The sequence below is a fragment of the Lynx rufus genome, unplaced genomic scaffold, assembly GCF_022079265.1.
Source record: "Lynx rufus isolate CCGP_SWC_20201006 ecotype Redwood Valley unplaced genomic scaffold, mLynRuf1.p SCAF_2, whole genome shotgun sequence".
NCBI classification, from domain to species: Eukaryota; Metazoa; Chordata; class Mammalia; order Carnivora; family Felidae; genus Lynx; species Lynx rufus.
In genome coordinates this window covers 39,218,661-39,238,528 of record NW_025814834.1, presented here as the reverse complement: position 1 = coordinate 39,238,528, position 19,868 = coordinate 39,218,661, and the positions used below count along the sequence as shown (strand labels likewise).

The 19,868-nt window shown below is 37.7% G+C and overlaps 1 protein-coding gene across 2 annotated transcripts in view; it reads right to left on the bottom strand.

Annotated features, from left to right (window-relative positions):
• Positions 1-7,145: 7,145 nt before the first annotated feature.
• The window catches only part of HECW2 (HECT, C2 and WW domain containing E3 ubiquitin protein ligase 2), a 239,273-nt gene continuing 226,550 nt past the window's right edge, over positions 7,146-19,868 (bottom strand). Inside the window, exon 28 of one of the 2 annotated variants that reach the window (XM_047083672.1) lies at positions 7,146-13,710. In XM_047083672.1, coding sequence (XP_046939628.1) covers positions 13,599-13,710 — 112 coding nt within the window. In that variant the 3' untranslated portion in view covers positions 7,146-13,598. The remainder of the gene's footprint in view (positions 13,711-19,868) is intronic. The other variant, XR_006962746.1, reaches the window with a different exon arrangement.

Below are 19,868 nucleotides of genomic sequence, written 5' to 3'. Positions count from 1 at the left end.
CAATTGATTTATTTATTCTAATGTTAAGGGATATTTGCATTATTTCCAGTGTTATTAATAAAGTGCTACGTATATTCCCGAAAGTGTGTTTTGGTGCACATAGGCACTCATTTTTGTTGGGTATACACTCAGAAGTGAAACTGCTGGTCATAGCTAGTTATATGTTTAATTTTGGTCAATTCTGTCGCTTTTTCAAAGTGGTTACATCAATTTACATTTGTACCTGCAATGCAGAGAATTCCCCGTGCTCTATCCTTGCCAACTCTTGCTATCATCGGTCCTTTTAATTTTAGCCACTCTGGTGGAGGAAGGCCATGTTTTTATAAACTGTACCTTGGTGCCTTAGCATGTGGGGACATGAGCCCTCAGAAAAGGGAAGCTCAAGAGCTGGTCTCTGCTTCTTGGATAAAGCTGACACGCTACTATTCCCAGGTTTCTAGTATCACAGGAAAATGTGGCTCTCATGTCTGGACACACAGTGGGTGAAGAAGTGGGGTCTCCTCAGAGGATAGAACAGACTCTAACAACTGTCTCATGAATGTGATTGAGATAAATGGACCCACTGAGAGAGAAATAGGTCACAGCAAAGGGAGAAACTTTGATCCCTTTGGTGAGAGCCACAGGAACCTCCAGCAGAGCAGTTAATAGGCATCATCAAAGCCAGTCTACCTTTTCAACACCAGAGCAGGACTCTTTTAGGTAAGAAAGTGCCCACCTCACATAGGAGGTCAAGAGATCAGAAAATTTCTCCCACAAGTTATCATTTTTTGAGCGCTTTCTATACGCCAGATATAGTGCTTCGTACTTTATAGAGTGCAGTAGTTAGGACTGTTGGGCTGTAAATAACAGACTACAACCTGATTATTAATAAAAATGAATTTATTTAAAAAGATAGTTATTTATTCAGAGATTGCCCCTCTCTTCATGTGGGTGTTAAATTTTATTCCATTTTATATACTACCGGTAAGTATGGATGATAATTACTAGTTGTTATTAGTAAATGTTCCTTTTAATCACATGTAAAGTGTGATGCATTCTGACTGGATGGGGGCCGGTGGCATGGGCAGTGAAAAAATTCATCCAAGGCAGTTACAAGAGATGGAAGTTTATTGAATACACTGCAAGGGAGCAGCAGGCAGGATAGCAGCGACCGTCTGCCATGAGGTGGTGGTGAGGAGCTAGAGTTATAGGGTAGAGTGAGGAAGTCTGGGAACATATGGAATTTTCCACTTTTGGTAACGTTAGGAACTCGGCCTGGTTGCAAGTAGCCCATTGGTCAGTTAGGGCCTATGGCTATTTCGAGGTGGGTCATGTAATGAGCCTGTTTGCATCAGCTCAGTAGTCACTATGGGCCCTTTTGCTTCATTCAGGTTTCCATTGCTCAAGCCTGTTACCTAAAAGTGACCTCCACATAAAGTTCATAACACTAAGCCATTCCCCTGCTGCTACCAACCAAATACTGTTGAAAAGGTTGTGTATGGAGCTGAATTTTATTGCCACATGACACTCTGGTGGGAAAGGTACTGCTTCACACCATTCTCTCAAATATGGATGTTTTCATCCTTTTATCCAAGAATAGCCCTCAGGTTCTTATCAAATCCTATTTATTAATCAAAGTTAGGTAAGCTTGTATGATAGTGATACACTATTATTGACTAAAGTCCATACTTTATTCCGATTTCCTTAGTATTTACCTAATGTCCTTTTTCCATTCCACAATCTTATCCAGGTTACCACATTACATTTAGTCACAATGTCTTAGTAAGTTCCTCTTGGCTGTAGCTGTTTCTCTGTTTCTCAGATTTTTCTTGGTTTTTATGACCTTGACCTTGATAGTTTTGAGAAGAAAAGGTCAAGTATTTTGTAGGTTGCTTCTATATTGGAATTCGTCTTGTTTTTCTGATGGTTAAACTGAGGTTGTGGGCTTGGGGAGGAAGAACACAGATGTAAAGTGCCATTTTTGTCACATCATATCCAGAGAACATGCTAACCACGTGATTTATGACTGTTGATATTGACCTTGATCAACTGGCTGAGGTAGTGTTTGTCAGGTTTCTTCACTGTGAAGTTGCTCTTCTCCCCCACCTGCATTCTGTGCTGTTTTCTTTGGAAGGAAGTTATAATGAGTGTTCCCACATTTAAGGGTAGAGTCTTTAATTATTTGGAATTCTTCATGGAATATTTGTTTCTTCATTTATAAATTATTCAATCATTTACATATCAGTATGAACTTATTTTATATTTTGTGTTGTAATTTGGTACTACCTTATTTATTTTGTTCAAATTGTTCTAGCTTTGGCCATCGGAGCTCTTTCAGTTGGTTCCGGTTCCTTTTAACATACTCGCATCTTTGGGACTTTTTTTTTAAGTGCTTCCTTACTTTCAAGCACTACAAGATGTTTCAGGCTTCTCTTGATTATTTCTTAGAATCAGTAATTTCTCCAAGGAGCAGGGCTAATGTTTCAAATATGTTTTATATCTTAACTAAGGGCCTTAGCTTAGGACAGGTCAAAGTCAGTGAGGAAACATTAGTTTACTAGCATGTATGTGTACAACCATCACTCCACCCTGACTGTGACTGGTTAGAAAAACTCTGTACATATACTCCAGCCACAAAACTATTGGCATTCCTGCTTGGTTCCAAGATTCAGACAGCCTGTTATCTTCATTCCTCCTTAAACATTGTTATGAGTGATACAACAGACAGGTTAATTGCAGATGAGAGCAAACAAACCCAAACATTTTAGCTCCAAATCATCAGTAGTATTGTGTGAGGAAGAGACTCTGATGATATAGACATTGCCTTTTGAACCAATGCGTGCACACCCCAGGGTACACAATGTCGGTTCAAGGAATAGGCAAAATTGAAGTGCTATCTCCCTGGATCATCAAATTCCTTCAATAGTTGGGGGAGTAAGGGACCAGTTGTTATTAAAGCTAATGAGGGAAAATTCCTATTTTCAAATTAAAAACAAGTTTGATGATATATGAAAGTTTTACTTAGAACTAAATTAAGCAAACAAATAATTTTGTTTCGCAGGGCTGGCTTCAAGCTACAATTCCATACTTGGAGGGTCCTCTATCATGGTCATTTGGTGGTATATTAAAAAAATTTTTTTTTTAATTTCTAATGTTTATTTTTAAGAGAGAGGGGGCAAGAGGGGCAGAGAGAGTGGGAGACAGAATCCGAAGCAGGCTCCAGGCTCTGAGCTGTCAGCACAGAGCCCAATGTGGGGCTTGAACTCACGGACTGCGAGATCATGACCTGAGCCGAAGTTGGACATTTAACTGACTGAGCCATCCAAGTGACCCACATTTAAAATTTTTTGACATTCTGCACAGCAAAGGAAACAACCAACAAAACTAAAAGGCAACCAACGGAATGGGAAAAGATATTTGCAAATGACATATTGGACAAAGGGCTAGTATCTAAAATCTATAAAGAGCTCACCAAACTCCACACCCGAAAAACAAATAACCCAGTGAAGAAATGGGCAGAAAACATGAATAGACACTTCTCTAAAGAAGACATCCAGATGGCCAACAGGCACATGAAAAGATGTTCAGCATCGCTCCTTATCAGGGAAATACAAATCAAAACCACACTCAGGTATCACCTCACGCCAGTCAGAGTGGCCAAAATGAACAAATCAGGAGACTATAGATGCTGGAGAGGATGTGGAGAAACGGGAACCCTCTTGCACTGTTGGTGGGAATGCAAATTGGTGCAGCCGCTCTGGAAAGCAGTGTGGAGGTTCCTCAGAAAATTAAAAATAGACCTACCCTATGACCCAGCAATAGCACTGCTAGGAATCTACCCAAGGGATACAGGAGTACCGATGCATAGGGGCACTTGTACCCCAATGTTCATAGCAGCACTCTCAACAATAGCCAAATTATGGAAAGAGCCTAAATGTCCATCAACTGATGAATGGATAAAGAAATTGTGGTTTATATACACAATGGAATACTACGTGGCAATGAGAAAAAATGAAATATGGCCTTTTGTAGCAACGTAGATGGAACTGGAGAGTGTGATGCTAAGTGAAATAAGCCATACAGAGAAAGACAGATACCATATGGTTTCACTCTTATGTGGATCCTGAGAAACTTAACAGGAACCCATGGGGGAGGGGAAGGAAAAAAAAAAAAAAAGAGGTTAGAGTGGGAGAGAGCCAAAGCATAAGAGACTGTTAAAAACTGAGAACAAACTGAGGGTTGATGGGGGGTGGGAGGGAGGGGAGGGTGGGTGATGGGTATTGAGGAGGGCACCTTTTGGGATGAGCACTGGGTGTTGTATGGAAACCAATTTGTCAATAAATTTCATATATATATATAAAAAAAATAAAATTTTTTGACATGGCTTCTTAACTGGAGCTGGAGTAATGGAAATTATCAATAATTGATGAGTAGTTCTTTAGTCAACAATTAAAGATCGTTTCTTTTGTTTTGTTCTGGGAAGCCATTCAGTGGAGAATGAAATTGCTCCCAGGGGAAAGGTATAGCCCCTCATTTCATCCTCAGAAAAAGAAATGCTGATCTGGACTGGTCAGGTTCAGGGGCCCAGATTTGGGTCTTGTTGTCTTTTGGTATTTCATCACTTGAAATTTCTCTTGCATTTCCAGGCCATTAGTTTGGAAGATAAGGGTTGCTGCTGAAACCTCCGTCATGTTTGGCCATCTTGTTTTGGGGCTTTCCTATTTTTCTGGACTCACCCCTTTTTTCTGGACTATTTCCATTCCGGGTTCTTTCCCTTGAGAAGTTGAAGAGTAGGCAATCTGGACGAGCTCCAGAGTCATGTATTACATATCCAGATTCATATATCAACAGGCTGGCTTTCCCTTCCTGGAACTTGCCTTTCCCTCTAAGTAACACATAATCAAAACTAATCAAGCTGTGAATGGGAGTGTAGGAAGACACAGGTGTAGGAAGCCTTTTGACCTCCTTTGGTCTCTTTAGAGTTGACTCCACTTACTGCAAAAAATGTCTTTCGTATGTTTTAATCTAGTTCACAGAAGATTGCATTGGACATTGAGGGGAAAGCCTCATAGTAATAAAAAGCAGGTCTTTAGTTGGCCTTGATTTTAGGGTTTAATTTGGAGATGGAAGCAGGGAGAGGGATGTGTTGGTAATGTCATGACAAAGTTGAAGGATTTGATTTAGAATGTATTTTCCAATGCCAGCTGAATACCAACTAGACAGGAATTATTACGTTATTTGGTATAGCAAGAAGTAGTATTTTATAACTATATAAATGGTCATATATATATATATATCTGACTATATATATCTGACTATATATATATATATATATATACAGTTCCAATGATTTATGCTTTGGAAAATTGCTTGTTTTTCCTTTCTAAAGGAACAATCAGTGAATAAAAATCTTTTGAGAGAACCTATAATAATGGGGAAAATGAAATGTGTGAAGCTCATTTCTATCAATGTAAACATTTTATCTTTATCAGATGTTCTCATTTTTTTTAATGTTTATTTAGTTTTGAGACAGAGACAGAGAACGAGCGGGGGAGGACCAGAGAGACAGAGGGAGACACAGCATCTGAAGCAGGCTCCAGGCTCTGAGCTGTCAGCCCAGAGCCCAACACGGGGCTCGAACTCACAAATGGTGAGATCATGATCTGAGCCGAAGTTGAATGCTTAACTGACTGAGCCACCCAGGTGCCTCCAGAAATTCTCATTTCAATTATTGTTATTCCAAAATTTACTTTGGTTGACAAATGTTATACTGGTCAACCTAGTATCTATAGAAGGAAGTACCCATTTAGAAGGGGGAGAAAAGCCATTAATAGGTTAACATTTTTGATCAATACAGCAAAGTATGTAGAAAAAATCTTTTCTCCTCCTTGATAAAGAGGTTAAATGCTTTCTAGTTAAAGGATGAAATTTAAAAAAGTACCAAGAAAGAATTCACAGGAGCAATTAGTAGGATGGGGGAAATTATGCATTATTAAAACATTCACTAACTAAATGGGTTTTATGTTATAACACAAGAATATAATGAAGGCAGATAAATGTATCATGATAAAAGCACATTGAGGTCAAATGTTATAGATGGAATAATATGACACAAAAACCAGGAAGTCGGTGCCATGAACACAATCTCTTGCTCTTCCCTTTCGCTAATGACTTGAAACGTTAGTCATTATAAAGGATGAGCCTTTGCTTTAACTGCTTTCTTGTGGTGTATGAAATTTATTTTTAGTCTAAAATATAGACTGAAGAGTTTAATGGCACATCTGTTCCATGAAATCTTGACAAGGATGTTCTTAACTCATACGAATTAACACAGGTCTTTTTCAGAAAGACTGGTAAGCACAGATCATTTTCAAATACATCCTTTAGTGACTATTTGGCCTCATATAGAGCTGCTTTTCTCCTTTCCCCATCTCTTCCTGTCAACTACTTGTCTCAGTAATATTTTATTTGTTTGGTCAGTTCATTTACACTACGAATCAAGTATAACAGATAATGATATTGTTTAAATTGATTAAATGAAGAGTCCAAACTGGTTGGACCTGCAAGACAAATTCAACCTACAGACATTATTTGTGTTGATTCACCCAGTATAAAAAGATCTAGAATTATCACATAAAAATTAGATTTCTGGGTTTCTCTTGATAAATCTGAAGATCTTTCAACACTGGACTTAAATTTTATGTCACTAGAGCTGGAGTAAAATACTAGAATGCCGTCTTTGGGTAAATCCAATCATTCTGTTGCTTACATCCAGCCAGTTCCACTCATGCAATACCTAACTGATCCCTGGAGGCTTGTGAATATGTGACCCCTGGATTAGATTGGTAGTGGTGGTGGGAGTGGTGGTATGCATATGTGTTTATAAAACAAGCGTTCAACCAAGATGGCTTAACAAATAGTCTCAGCCCATGTGAGTTAAGAGACTATGATTTGTATTAACTCATTTCTTAAACATTATTTGACGGGGCTATCAAATACTGAAACATTCTTTTAGGGATAAACAAAATGGATTCCTAATTATAAATATCATGAAGAGAACTTTCTGGATCCACAAAGCTGCATACTAATCCCACAAGACCTTTATCCCTACTTTGTTCTCTTTCGAGTTTTTTCTTTCCCAAATGTATCACAGAGAAGTCATAATCTATTTTTTTTAAAGAAGATTTATTTTGGATTAAGTGATTTCATGATGCAACATGGTTTTAAACAAAAATAGAGATCAGTATGAAAATAAAACAAATTGTACACATTAAAATATCTTTCCCTCAAAGCATTTTGGAATCATAAAAAAATACAACACAAAAGTCAGGGGTTCAGGTGAGGATAAGAATACAAACTTTCCAGAAAACAAACCTCTAGTCTACATTTCAAAGTCCCAGGCTCCATTTAATACCACCCACAAATCATTTCAAGGATGTCAACAATCTGCATTATTAGCTTTGAAAAAAAATAGATGAAATTTAAATATAAGGTGAAATGAGAGCTGTATGGTCTTAATGCCAGTACTAAATACCTCCCATTGTTATTCTATATTTAAAGTCACATTGAATGAATATGAAGCTTAAATTAACTCAACAAAAATAGAAACATAGCTATTAACTGGGATACATGGTATAGTAGATACATGGGTAGAGTTGGTGAAAAGAAATGATAAGGCTTAAAAAAATACATCACCTGTGCTCTACTGAAATCTTAGAAATAAATATGTTTCTTTTTACAGAGCCTTAATATTAAAAAGTAAGCATTATTATAAAATTAGATTAATACTTTCAGTAAGAGGCAAGAGAGATGCATGTATTTTTATTTATTTATTTTGGAATGCCTGCATCCCTATTATAAAAACATGTAATCTTACGCACTTTCCAATATATTAACAGCTTCAAATTTTACTTACGATATCATATAAAGAAAAATAGGTTGTAATAACAGCTTTTAGAGCTTTAGGGTCCTAAAATAACTCTCAGTTCTGTGTGTTTCCTGGTTAGTCCTTCCATGGTATCTCTTGAACATTTTCCATCCTTTTTTACAGAAGGTGTAGTAACCAGAAGTTTACTGACGGTTCCTTACCTGCATCAGTAATAGCTGATTCAGTTTGAATCATACAACATACCTATCAACACTCCTCAGGGTTGTAATATCCTAAAAGAAAATTAGATAGAAAGATATCACCTGCCCAAGGCCACTAGACATAAAAATCACATATATAAACATAATTTCTCTGTGTTCCCCAAATACCATACAACTAGGGCCTGCCAATTCTACCAAACTGTGCCATCATGAAAGCCAAATAAACTAGCTAGCAGATTAAATCTAAGCGAGTGTATTTTCAGTCTTGATTAACTTCCTGAAAAATTGGAAACACTGATTAGGTCTCCATTTACAATTCAGCAACCTAATTCTTAGGATTTTGCTTTCTGGGTTAACAGGGAACATTTAAGTCACCACTAGAAACCATGAAAATGTCCCAAAAGCTATTCTAATGTCAAAGAATGTCTGCTGAAAAACAAATTAAGCAAAATAAATATGTCTAACTACACCGTTTCTTTTACTTATATAGAAAGCTCAATAATATCAGTAATAATTCTGAAGATAAATAAAATCCACAACATAATTTAATGCCAATTGTCAAATTTCCTGATTCAGCTATGGTTAGCTTTAATACTTTGGGGCTAAATTCTGTTTTGCAATACAGAGGATGTTATCGATCTACTGAAGTGATACAATGAGGGTTATTTCCCACCAGGCAGATTATCAAGCAGTGCCCTTACTAGGCAGCATTCTTTTTTATTCCCCCCCCCCAAAGTCAGAAACCAAATTGAAGTACATGTTCCTACCCCCACCAGCAGGTCCTGAGATGATCTTTCCAACCCTTGTTGTATCTTTCCCTCTATTACGGTCCTGTCTTAATCATCGCTGCACCCCCGGCCCAGCTTGCCGTGATAAGGGTAGCACACACACACTCATTATATCCTTTGTGCCAGCTCCTTGGAATGCAGCTACCACTTCTGAGTCTTGACAGTTGGTCAACAGTTAGCATTACATTCTGGCAGGGGTGGGGAACACAACCGCTGGACTTCTCTTTTCTACTTTTTGTTTTTATTACGCCTCTAGTGGACCGCTGTTGGCCTTAAGCCAAAATTTAGACAGCTTAATATCTCTGGCATTCGTTTGTTTCCGTGTTATATAAACAAGTCTATCTGGAAAACACAATTGAACTAGAAAGGTAACACGTTTTTCAAAATTAGAATCTGATTAAAAGTGACATGCTCATTAATTTCAACTCAAGTTTTATGGTTACAAGTAAGGTGTCTGAGATCTAGAGTGTTTTCAGTCATCCACTAAAGCAGATAAGAGGAGCACAATAAGGCCTAAAGCTCAGACCCAGTTTGGAGATTCGGTCACATTCTTTATTTGCATGTTTTTACTATGCAGGGTTATGGGTATCTTTTAATGATGGTGGATCATCATTTTGCCTGCCTTGGGGATTACCCCAAGAGGGTTAATTGGAAAGATTTTCAGATTCTTTATTATAAGATGTTTGCTTTAGTTAGAAGTGGTCAAGTTATAAATATAATTTGTGCAGAAAGAAAGAAAAAAGTGAATAAACGTGAAGAGGACAGAGAGGAAAAGAGAATCTGCAGGGGTTCCTTCATCCACATCACAGGAAATGAACTACCAGAGCTCTGGATCCATCTTCATTAAGAATTGAAAAATAAAGTAAAACTCCTGATTAAAGTGGTTGTTTCAAACCTTATCTTGCTTCCAAATTATATTCTAGAGAACTGAACTGTACTATAGAAATCCACCAAAAGCCATCCCATTTTGCATGGTTTGAAATTTCTCGTAACAAGTAGTAAAATGCAAATATTAAGTCCGTGAGGAGTTTTTCTGTGAATACACTAATTTCTTCCACGGGCTTTTTAGAAGGTGTCACATTTTAAGAGCGTTTGAAGAAATGAAAATTTGGGCAGATGAAGCATCTTGCAAAATTCACTGATAGTGGAGTACGTTGGAAGAAACGTTAGCCTCCATATTTCTTGAAGTGAAGCCTAGAATTGCAACCGTAAAGTGTTGAAATGGATCTTACGAGCCATCCATGAAAACCAGTGTCAACCCAGCGGGGATTGATACCTTCTCCCCCACAAAGTACATGAGGAGCAAAAGAAGATGCACGTGACAGCATTTTGAAACCTTAAAGCACCACACACACACAGTCTAACATTACTGTTAACCATTTGAAGGCAGTTCTAGCACTTCTGATTGTTATGCAGGTGAGAGGTGTTCCTTCATTGATTATAGAATGTCTATTAAATTATAAACATAACATAGGCTAGAAAATTGTGACCATGCTTCTTGAACCAAGATCTATTCATTTTTGTGCACAAAATCAATGTTTTGACCCCAGAAGTGACTTGGGCTCAAGGACAGGTGAAAGGAAACGGAGGGAAATGACTGGATTTAATTTTGGCATTTCTTTGATAATTTGAAGATCCTTGAGTTGCTCCTTCATGGTTCGGCTCCCGCCTGCACACTGTAAACCCTCGTGGGTAAATGTACCCTGGGCCTCCACACTTGACCAGTATTGACACACTATTACATGCTCTTAGTTACTATTTATGTGACTTTTATTTTCAGCCACAGTATCTCCCATGTATGAAGCCTTCATTGGATCTCCCAGATGGAACTGTTCTCTCCTCATTCCTTGATTGTAAAACATGACAAATTTTATTAAAAATACTTTTTTTTAAAACCTTGGTGTCTACTCCACTAGATTGTGAACTTCTCAAGGGCAGATTTTTGAATCCTACATCTCTATCATCAAACATAGTGGTTGGCACAGAGTGAAGGCCAAGAGTGCGCCTCTTGCTTCATCTAAGAGATGTTCTACAAACATACGTGATGCATCATGACTGTCTTTTATAGAAGACAGCAGAGTGTAAGCATCACTCCTGAGTTTCTTAAAGAAAACGAGACCATACAGCCAAGTCATCTAGGCTCAGAGTCCAAAAGAAAATATTTATGGGTATTTCTGTTTGTAGCAGATGCTACAGTCCAATTTATTCTGTAGAAACGTTATTTAATATTTTCACAGTTATTATTGGATTTTTTTGTTTTACTGATTATGAATAGTAGGATCAGTTATAATAGTGTTCTGATATGTTAAGTATGTCTTCGATAATTCCCAATTCTGAGAACAGTAGCAACAGCAGATGATTATCCTGTTATTTGGGAAGACATTAGATGCCTTAACAAGGAATATAGTTGTTAGAAATAATTAAAGAGATACATTTTATTGCCAACTTCTTTTACCTAATAATGTGGAACATGATAGCAAAGTGTCACAAACCGAAATGAAAGCTAACATGGTCTATTTTTGAAAGAAATGTAACTTTTTATACCAGCTGCTTAGAGAATGCCAGCTCTGAACCATCTTATATACCGTCAAAGATGTGGGTTGTTTTTTTTTTTTGAAGAAGTATGTTATACTATTTTTCCTTATAATGAAAAAAATACAAACAAGTAAAAATAGTTTGCAAATTAAATATATACTTATATTCATGATCAGTAAACACAAGCTAACATTTCCAATTAAAATTTTTTTCTCTTCCCTTTTTTCCTGGTCTAATTATAGTACACAGATAAATCTTCCTTTCTTATCTCCAGATTTCTGTAACCTTTTGGGGGAACATTTCCCCATGCTATAGTACCTGTCTTTAGTTCAGGATCGCAGCATGAGTGGTATTCCTCTTGAGGGTCTCAATGGTAAACATAGCTTAACCAACAGGAGAGCAATTAGTTCTTAAAAACCATCTGTGAAAACCATGCATCTGACTCTATAAAATACAAGATTGCCAACATCCCATAATAGGAATTCCATGGCTACTTATAATTCTCAAAGAGGTGTCTGGGCAGTGCCTGTAAAACCACAGGCTGGCAAACCAAATGTGAATCCAATGCTTTTATTATCCACGATTTAACTTCACTCTATTGAAGAACTCACTCTGATTAGTTACGGCCAGAAGTCAAGAAATAAACAGTGATGTGAAATAACCCCAAAAGCAATAAAAATGAAGAACATCGTCTGATAAAACTAAGCAGAAATAACATTAGTGATATCATGCAGTTTCTGAGAGACCATAGAAAAATTGTTTCTTAGTATTGATAAGAAAATTATGCATCAGTGAAAATGCAGGCTTAGAAATATAGTGCTGAGAGTTTCAATTTGTGATGTCTTCACTGATGAGGGAAAATGGAATTCTTATTACTAAAGAGAGCTGATCTCTTGGGTGTTGCTGATGGCTCTCTAAATGATCTTAGTGTTTAATGATGCTGTACAAATAAAAAGCAGTGGGGGAAATACGAAATATCTGTATTAAATGCCATCCTGTAAAGTATTTGATGGATGGAAGAAGTCTAATGCATTTTAAATAAATGCATATCATACTATCACATATAGTGAGTCTTAAAAAATTATTACTTAGATGCACAGTCCTTGTAGTGGTAGACATGGCACTGTGAAGGAAGTTTGATTTAGAAGCTATTTTCTATTTACTTGTCAAGTGATGGAGTTGCTGTTAGTCATATTGTAATGTCCCTTCAACTTTGGTACATTCAGTGCAAAATATTTCGGGGAATTTTTTTTGTACCTTTATAAAAATAAAAGGCCCTTTTGTTCCCTTGAGAGTGCTTAAAAGGATACGTACTAGCATGATGCCCGAGTAAGCATGGAACATGAAAATGGAACAGGTGATACATACGGAACAGGTTGGTTCTTATATACATCTTAAAGAACATAAATATAATGAACCTATGAAAAATAAACAGAACTCACTGTGTATTTTTTCCTGATATGCTGTGATTAATTGCTAGTTATTTTTAAATTGTTTTCATGCATTATAAAGCATAAAATCTGTCATTAGTTATTCATTGTAGAACAGTTTGTCTTCAGCCATAATTACACACATACCACTTTGCATATACATTGTCACAGACCACCTTATTGCAAATCTTTAAAGTTACCTCATGTTGACTTGGTTTCATTTTCACTTGTGTCCCATGAAAGCTGAAACCTATGGTGCACACCATGCAGGCACTCATAGCAAGAAAATGAATATTCTGCTATAACGTAGGGCTTAAATGAATGTACTTTTAGGAAATATATTTGTTTTTATTATATTATTTAACTTGAGCTAATTTGGAGATTGGGCCAAGTGCTGCCAGTTGGGCTTGAACCACGTTCAAAGGTAAGTTTCAAGATTCTCCCGAGTCCCTGAAGGTTACCATGGAGCTGATCGTGTACAGGTTCATCTTTGTCTTGGAACATAACACAAATGGAAAAAAGTTTGGCAGTCAACAACTGTTGATTGAAAGACTGTTGGGTAGTTCCCTGGGCATCAAGCTCACCCAAATCCTTCCAAGAGGACTCATCACCACTATCCGGACCCCATTGTGACAGAGCATGTGTTCCTGGAAAATAATAGCACTCAGCTTGACTCTAGTGGAAGCATACTCTTGAAACTTCCAACATTCAGTCATTCTTCTAGACAGCAGCTTCTGAAATTGCCTGTCCATACAGAGCCTGGCATCATTCTTCCAGGTCACTCAAGTCCAAAGGTACTTGTTTCTTCAACTGCTGTCAAGAGTTTTTCATAAAGCATGGAGAATGATGGGTACGGGGGGAGATCCAGACGGTTGAAACAAGTGTGAGCTCTGCAAACAGAAGCAGCAGTACCAAGATTAACGTGCTTTGAACGAAATGAGATTGGTGTGTGTGTGTGTGTGTGTGCGTGCACGTGCGTGCACACGCATGTGTTCATGCTCGTCTTTCATATTCAGATTGTTGCCAATTTTCACACTTATTTTTTGGAGAAACTGAAAACATTTGAATTTCTAAAGAGGAATGGGATATTTAAAAAATATTTTCTTTGTTTTCACAACCATTTAAAATCCACATTACATACATATTGCTTTGTTTAGTTGTCTAAGAACTGCAAAGACAAGTTTGATTTTTTGCATCTCTTTTGATGTTATACTTTTTTTCTAAGTTTTTATTTGAATTCCAGTTAGTGAACATAACAGTGTAATGTAAGTTTCAGGTGTACAATTTAGAGATTCAACACTTACACAGACATGAATGTAAGTTCTTGCAAAGTAATTCATTTTCAGAGTTTGATTATGCATGGATGTCTCAGAAAATCTAGGGTTTTACATTCTGTCATTTTGTTGGGCACAGAAGAGCACTGAGTATCTCTGAAGACTGGCTTAGAGTCTCGGGGAAATTCCCTGGCTGGATTTTCCTGCCGAGGTCAGTAGACCATTGTTACTTCTTCCAATCCTGTGCTATAATCTGTTTTCTCCTAACTCACAGTACAAAATCATGGCCATTTAAATCATTACATTAAGTATTCTTTTTTAGAAATACCTCCCCTTTTGCCAAGATAGGAAAAAAATATGCTTTCCTGTTATTTGCACCTGAATCACAATAAAAAATAGACAGTCTCCAAATAGTACATCTTATCAGGAAAAAAATCTGCACTTTTGACATGGAATAGGAAGCATTTTATTCTGAATGTACAACAGCTTCTTTGTGGGGGCTAAACAACGTTGACTAAAAAAAACTGCTCCCAAATTCATATGTAATTTTAGGAGTTATAATTACTGATGGACTATTTTTACAAAGTTACATGTTTAAATTTTCACTCTCATAAATCACTTTAACCCTTAAGACGTAAATATAATTACATTCCTAGATGCAGTTTAGTGCCATGGAAGGATGAGAAGTTTGAAGTTGAACAGACCGGGGTTTGAATTCTAGATCTACCACCCAGCTGTGTGATTTGGAGTTATTAAAACTCCCTGAGACTCCATTTCTCACCTATAAAATGAGAATAATATCATTTGTCTCAGAAGGATCCAAAGAATTAAATGAAGAATTAAAAAATTAAATCAAGTAACAGAAGCGTGTTTAATATCATGCCTGGGTCACACTGTTTGACCAATAAATAAGGGATGTATTGTTAGCTTCATTTCATTACCATCAAAAAGATTTGCTCTACTTGCCTTCATTAAATTGCCAAAAGATAATCATGACTCATGGAAATGACAAAATAACAAAGAGATAATCAAGCAGGTGTCTGGCCACGTGCCTTTTTAGACCAGGAATGCAAAGGGGCTCAATTATAAGAATATCAGTTTTAGGACAGAGATATGGTACTGGCTCAGAGTTTATGACTCTTGTTATTACAAATGCTAGATATATGGGGGGAAGTCATCTAATTAATCTTTGTACCCAAACACGTTTTTAACATAACAAACTATTTCAGAATTGCATTTAATATAATTCTTGTTAATGTAGTTCTTGTTGTATCTCCCTTACAATGGAACCTCAACTTGGAGGCCTCAAGGAAGATGTTTAGCTTTTTTTTTTAATGTTTTATTTATTTTTGAGAGAGAGAGAGAGAGGGAGGGAGAGAGAGAGAGAGAGAGAGAGAGAGAGAGAGAGTGTGAGCTGGGCAGGGGCAGAGAGAGAGGGAGACAGAATCCACAAAGCAGACTCCAGGCTCTGAGCTGTCAGCACAGAGCCCGATGCGGGGCTCGAACCCATGAACCACGAGATCATGACCAGAGCCGAAGTCGGATACTCAACCAAATGAGCCACCCAGGCATCCCGAAGACATTTAACTTAAAAAAAATTAAACTAGCATACTAAAAGATAGTCCTAGAATGGTTAAAAGATAGTCCTAGGATAGTCCTGTGTACCAGTATAGAATTATTCAATGAAGACTTTATCTCTGTTCTAGGGAAATGAGAAGAAGCAGAGAAGTAAAATATGTTTTGAATATAATTATATGCCGGGCTTTGTATTTAGATGAATAACATTGATTATCCCATTAGACTAAAAGATAATGCTTCATTAAGTGAAATATAAAATTTTTCATTTCTTTGGTGACCGACATGGCTGAGCATCTTTCTCCAAGTTAGCTTGCTTGTAACATTTCCTATTTTGTGACCTACATGTTCATCTCCTTGGCCTGTTTATCTTTTCAAGTGTTCTTTTTTTTTTTGAAAGAGAGAGAGAGAGGGAGGGAGGGAGGGAAAGAGGGAAGGAAAGAGAGAGAGAGAGAGAGGGAGGGAGGGAAAGAGGGAAGGAAAGAGAGAGAGAGAGAGAGGGAAGGAGAGAGAGAGAATGAGCAGAAGAGCAGCAGAAAGAGGGGAAGAGAGAGAATCCCAAGCAGGCTCTGCACCTGCCCCCACCCGGGGCTCCATCTCATGAACTGTGATATCACAACCTGAGCCGAGTCAGATGCTCAACTGATTGAGCCACCCAGGCATCTGGTATTAGCCAATTTTAAGTGCAGTTCTGTAGCATTAAGTACATCGACAGTGTTTTGCAACTATCACTACCACCCATCTCTGAAACTTTAAAATCTTTCCAAGCTGAAACTATACTATTGAACACCAACTCCAATCCTCTCTTACCCCTGCAACCACAACTCTATTTTCTATGTATTTCACTATAGTAGGTACCTTTTGTCACTGGAATCATTGTCCCTTATGATGGGCTTATTTCACTGAGCATAATAATGTCTTCCAGGCCCATATTATAGCATGGATCAGAACTTCCTTTTTTTTTTTTTTTTTTTTTTTGAGGTTGAATAATACTCCATTGCAGGTATATACTGCATTTTGTTAATCCATTCATCCACTGATGGGCAAGGGTTGTTTCCATCTTTTAGCTATTAAAAAAAATGTTGTTATGTACATTGGTGTGCGAGTATCTTGTCAAGTCCCTGCTTTTAATTCTTTTTGTGTATATACCCAGGAATGGAATTGCTGGATCATACAGCAATTCTATTGTCAATTTTTTTTAATTAAAAAAAATTCTTTTAAAATGTTTATTTATTGTTGAGAGAGAGAGGGAGAGAGAGGGAGAGAGAGAGACAGAGAGAGACAGAGAGAGAGAGTTCAAGCAGGAAGGGGAAGAGAAAGAGGGAGACACAGAATCCAAAGCAGGCTCCAGGCTCTGAGCTGTCAGCACAGAGCCCAACACAGGGCTGGAACTCACAAACCATGAAATCATGACCTGAGCTGAAGTCAGAAGCTCAACTGACTGAGTCACCCAGGTGCCCCTCTATTGTAAATTTTTTTTAAGAACTGCCATACTGTTTTCCACAATGGCTACATCATTCTACATTCCTATCAGCAGTGAACAAGGGTTCCAATTTGTGTACATCCTTATCAATATTTATTACTATTATTATTTTTATAACAGCCATCCTCTGAGTGTGAAGTCCATTTTGTCATTTAAAGCTTTAGGATTTCTTATTGATTGGCATAAACAGTACAAAATAAAGAGATTAACTCTTGTATTATCTCTGGCTAATCTCTTCAGCCATTCACTTTTTAATTTAGTTATGCCTTTTATTTACAGAACAATGTAAACCTGGTTCTTTATTACCCATTTCTGATACATTGTCATTCTGTCTTCGGTGTATTGATAAGAAGGATGTTGAAAAAGTGATCATTATTGCTTACACCTAGTAGGAGTTTTTTGTTGTCTATGCTTTTCTTTTGGTAGTGCTGGTGTATTAAAGAGTGCTATAGATCAACTTTGGGGACAACTTTTCTCAAAAGAGTAGCTCATAGTTGTAATCTTGAATAGATATGTGTGAACTCATTTTCATGAATTGAGTCATTTTGGGTGAATTAGGAAATAAAAATAGTTCAAGATGACCCATTTGCTAGCTAAGCAATAATCCCTAATTAATGGTTTATTTGCTTAGGACAGGGCATGACTATCGGTGTAATTTATCACACCCTAGTTAAGCCTGTTCCTTCCCTCTTGACACCAAATATTTTCCCTTAACTAGAGGCTAGTTTTAGTTAATTAAGAATTAACAGAATGGTCACATACATAGGAATAGGGATTCATAAATAGTAATGTTTAAAGTCCCCAGTTAAGTTCTTGCACATACTTAATTGCAGAATTTTAATTCACTGTGGGTCTGTGGCAGGCAAATTCTAAGATGACTCACCATGACCCAAGCCTTTGTATAATCCCCATCTTTCGAGCATGAGTGGGATTTGTAACTTGCAATCCATGGAATATGGCATAGGTGAAGGTATACTGCAGATGTAATTAAAGCCAGGAGTTGATTTTAAGTTAAACAAAAGGGTGATTATCCTGGGTTGGCCTGACCTAATTAGGTGAGACCTTTAAAAAAGCATCAGGGGCGCCTGGGTGCCTCAGTCGGTTAAGCGTCTGACTTCAGCTCAGGTCACGATCTCGCAGTCCGTGAGTTCGAGCCCCGCGTCGGGCTCTGGGCTGATGGCTCAGAGCCTGGAGCCTGCTTCCGATTCTGTGTCTCCCTCTCTCTCTGCCCCTCCCCTGTTCATGCTCTGTCTCTCTCTGTCTCAAAAATAAATAAACGTTAAAAAAAAATTAAAAATAAAAATAAAAATAAAAAAGCATCAGGAGGTCAGAGACTCTCAATGTTGCTGGATTTAAAGAAGTCACCTGCCATGGATTCTATAGCTACAATTTTGCCAACAGCCTAAAAGAGCTTGGAACCAGGTCCAGTTGAGCCTCCAGATGAGAATGCATTCCAGCCAATACCCTGATTTCAGTCTTGTGAGATGCTGAGCAGAAGACCCAGCTAAGCCTTGCATGAACTCCTGATCCGCAGAAAGTGATATAATTGTGTGTTGGTTTAAGGTGCTAAGTTTGTGCTAATCGGAGATGCAGCAACAGAAAATGACTGCAGGTCTCAAGGTAGTAGAACAGTCCAAGGAAAGGAGGTAAGTGTGATGAATGTAATACAGTAGAATCACCCTATCAAGGATAGGCAGGGGGCAAAGCTGAGAGTAAACAGATGTCTTTCCACTCCCCCGGTATCTGAGCAGAGAAACAGGAACTCGGCATGTCTCTCTCTCTGCAGTTTCTGTAGTATCTTTGCAGATACTATGGTATCTTATCCAGTAAATCTATAAGTCTGAATGGTTTTTTTTACGCCTGAGTACTCTTCTCTCTAAAGACTCAGATCTCAACACAAAGGGAAGGACTGGACAACTTTTTTTGATCCTCTTCAGTCATAAGACACAATCACCATTACTGAACCATAATCTAGGATGATCACTGTTTCCGAAATTATATCTAGTTGTATAACATATGGTTACCATAAAAGAACTTTCCCTCTGAATAAACTAAATAGCTTCTCTAGAAAATGCTTCACGAGGATGGAAAGTATATATACTGTGGATGGGGAAACTTCAGAAAGATTAAGTGGTTTTCCCAAGGTCAAAGTTGAGTCAGTGGCCAAATCAAAAATAGGACCCCAACCTAGGGGAAGTCCAAGATGAAACCGAAAGCAGGAATGTTCATGGGCTCTGTTCTTTCATTTTTTGAAGTCTGAGTGTTAATTTTATCCTACTCCTGACTGTGAACTGTTAGTTCACAGACCACATACATTAGAGGACATCCTACTTGAACATCATATTAGATTACATACATTTTGATGACAAGGCTTAGCCAAATGAAGCTTCAAATATTTTTTAAATGAATGACTCAAACACAATATGCAGTAGCTCTGGGGAAAATGGTCTGCATTAGGTCAGTCCAGAAAACCTTGGGAGATACCGGGGGATTTTTAGGCTCAGTTCAAACCATCAGTCCTATCTCAGGCTTACCAGAAAGCAGAGGTACATTAAGGGACACATTGAAGTGCATCAGAATCACCCAAGAAGCCTGTTTACCTTGGAGATTTTTGGCTCCACCCCCTAAGATTCTAATTCAGAAAGTTTAGGGTGGGCCTAGGGATCCGTATTTTAACAATCACTACAAGTGAGTCCGATGCAGGTGGTCTCCACTA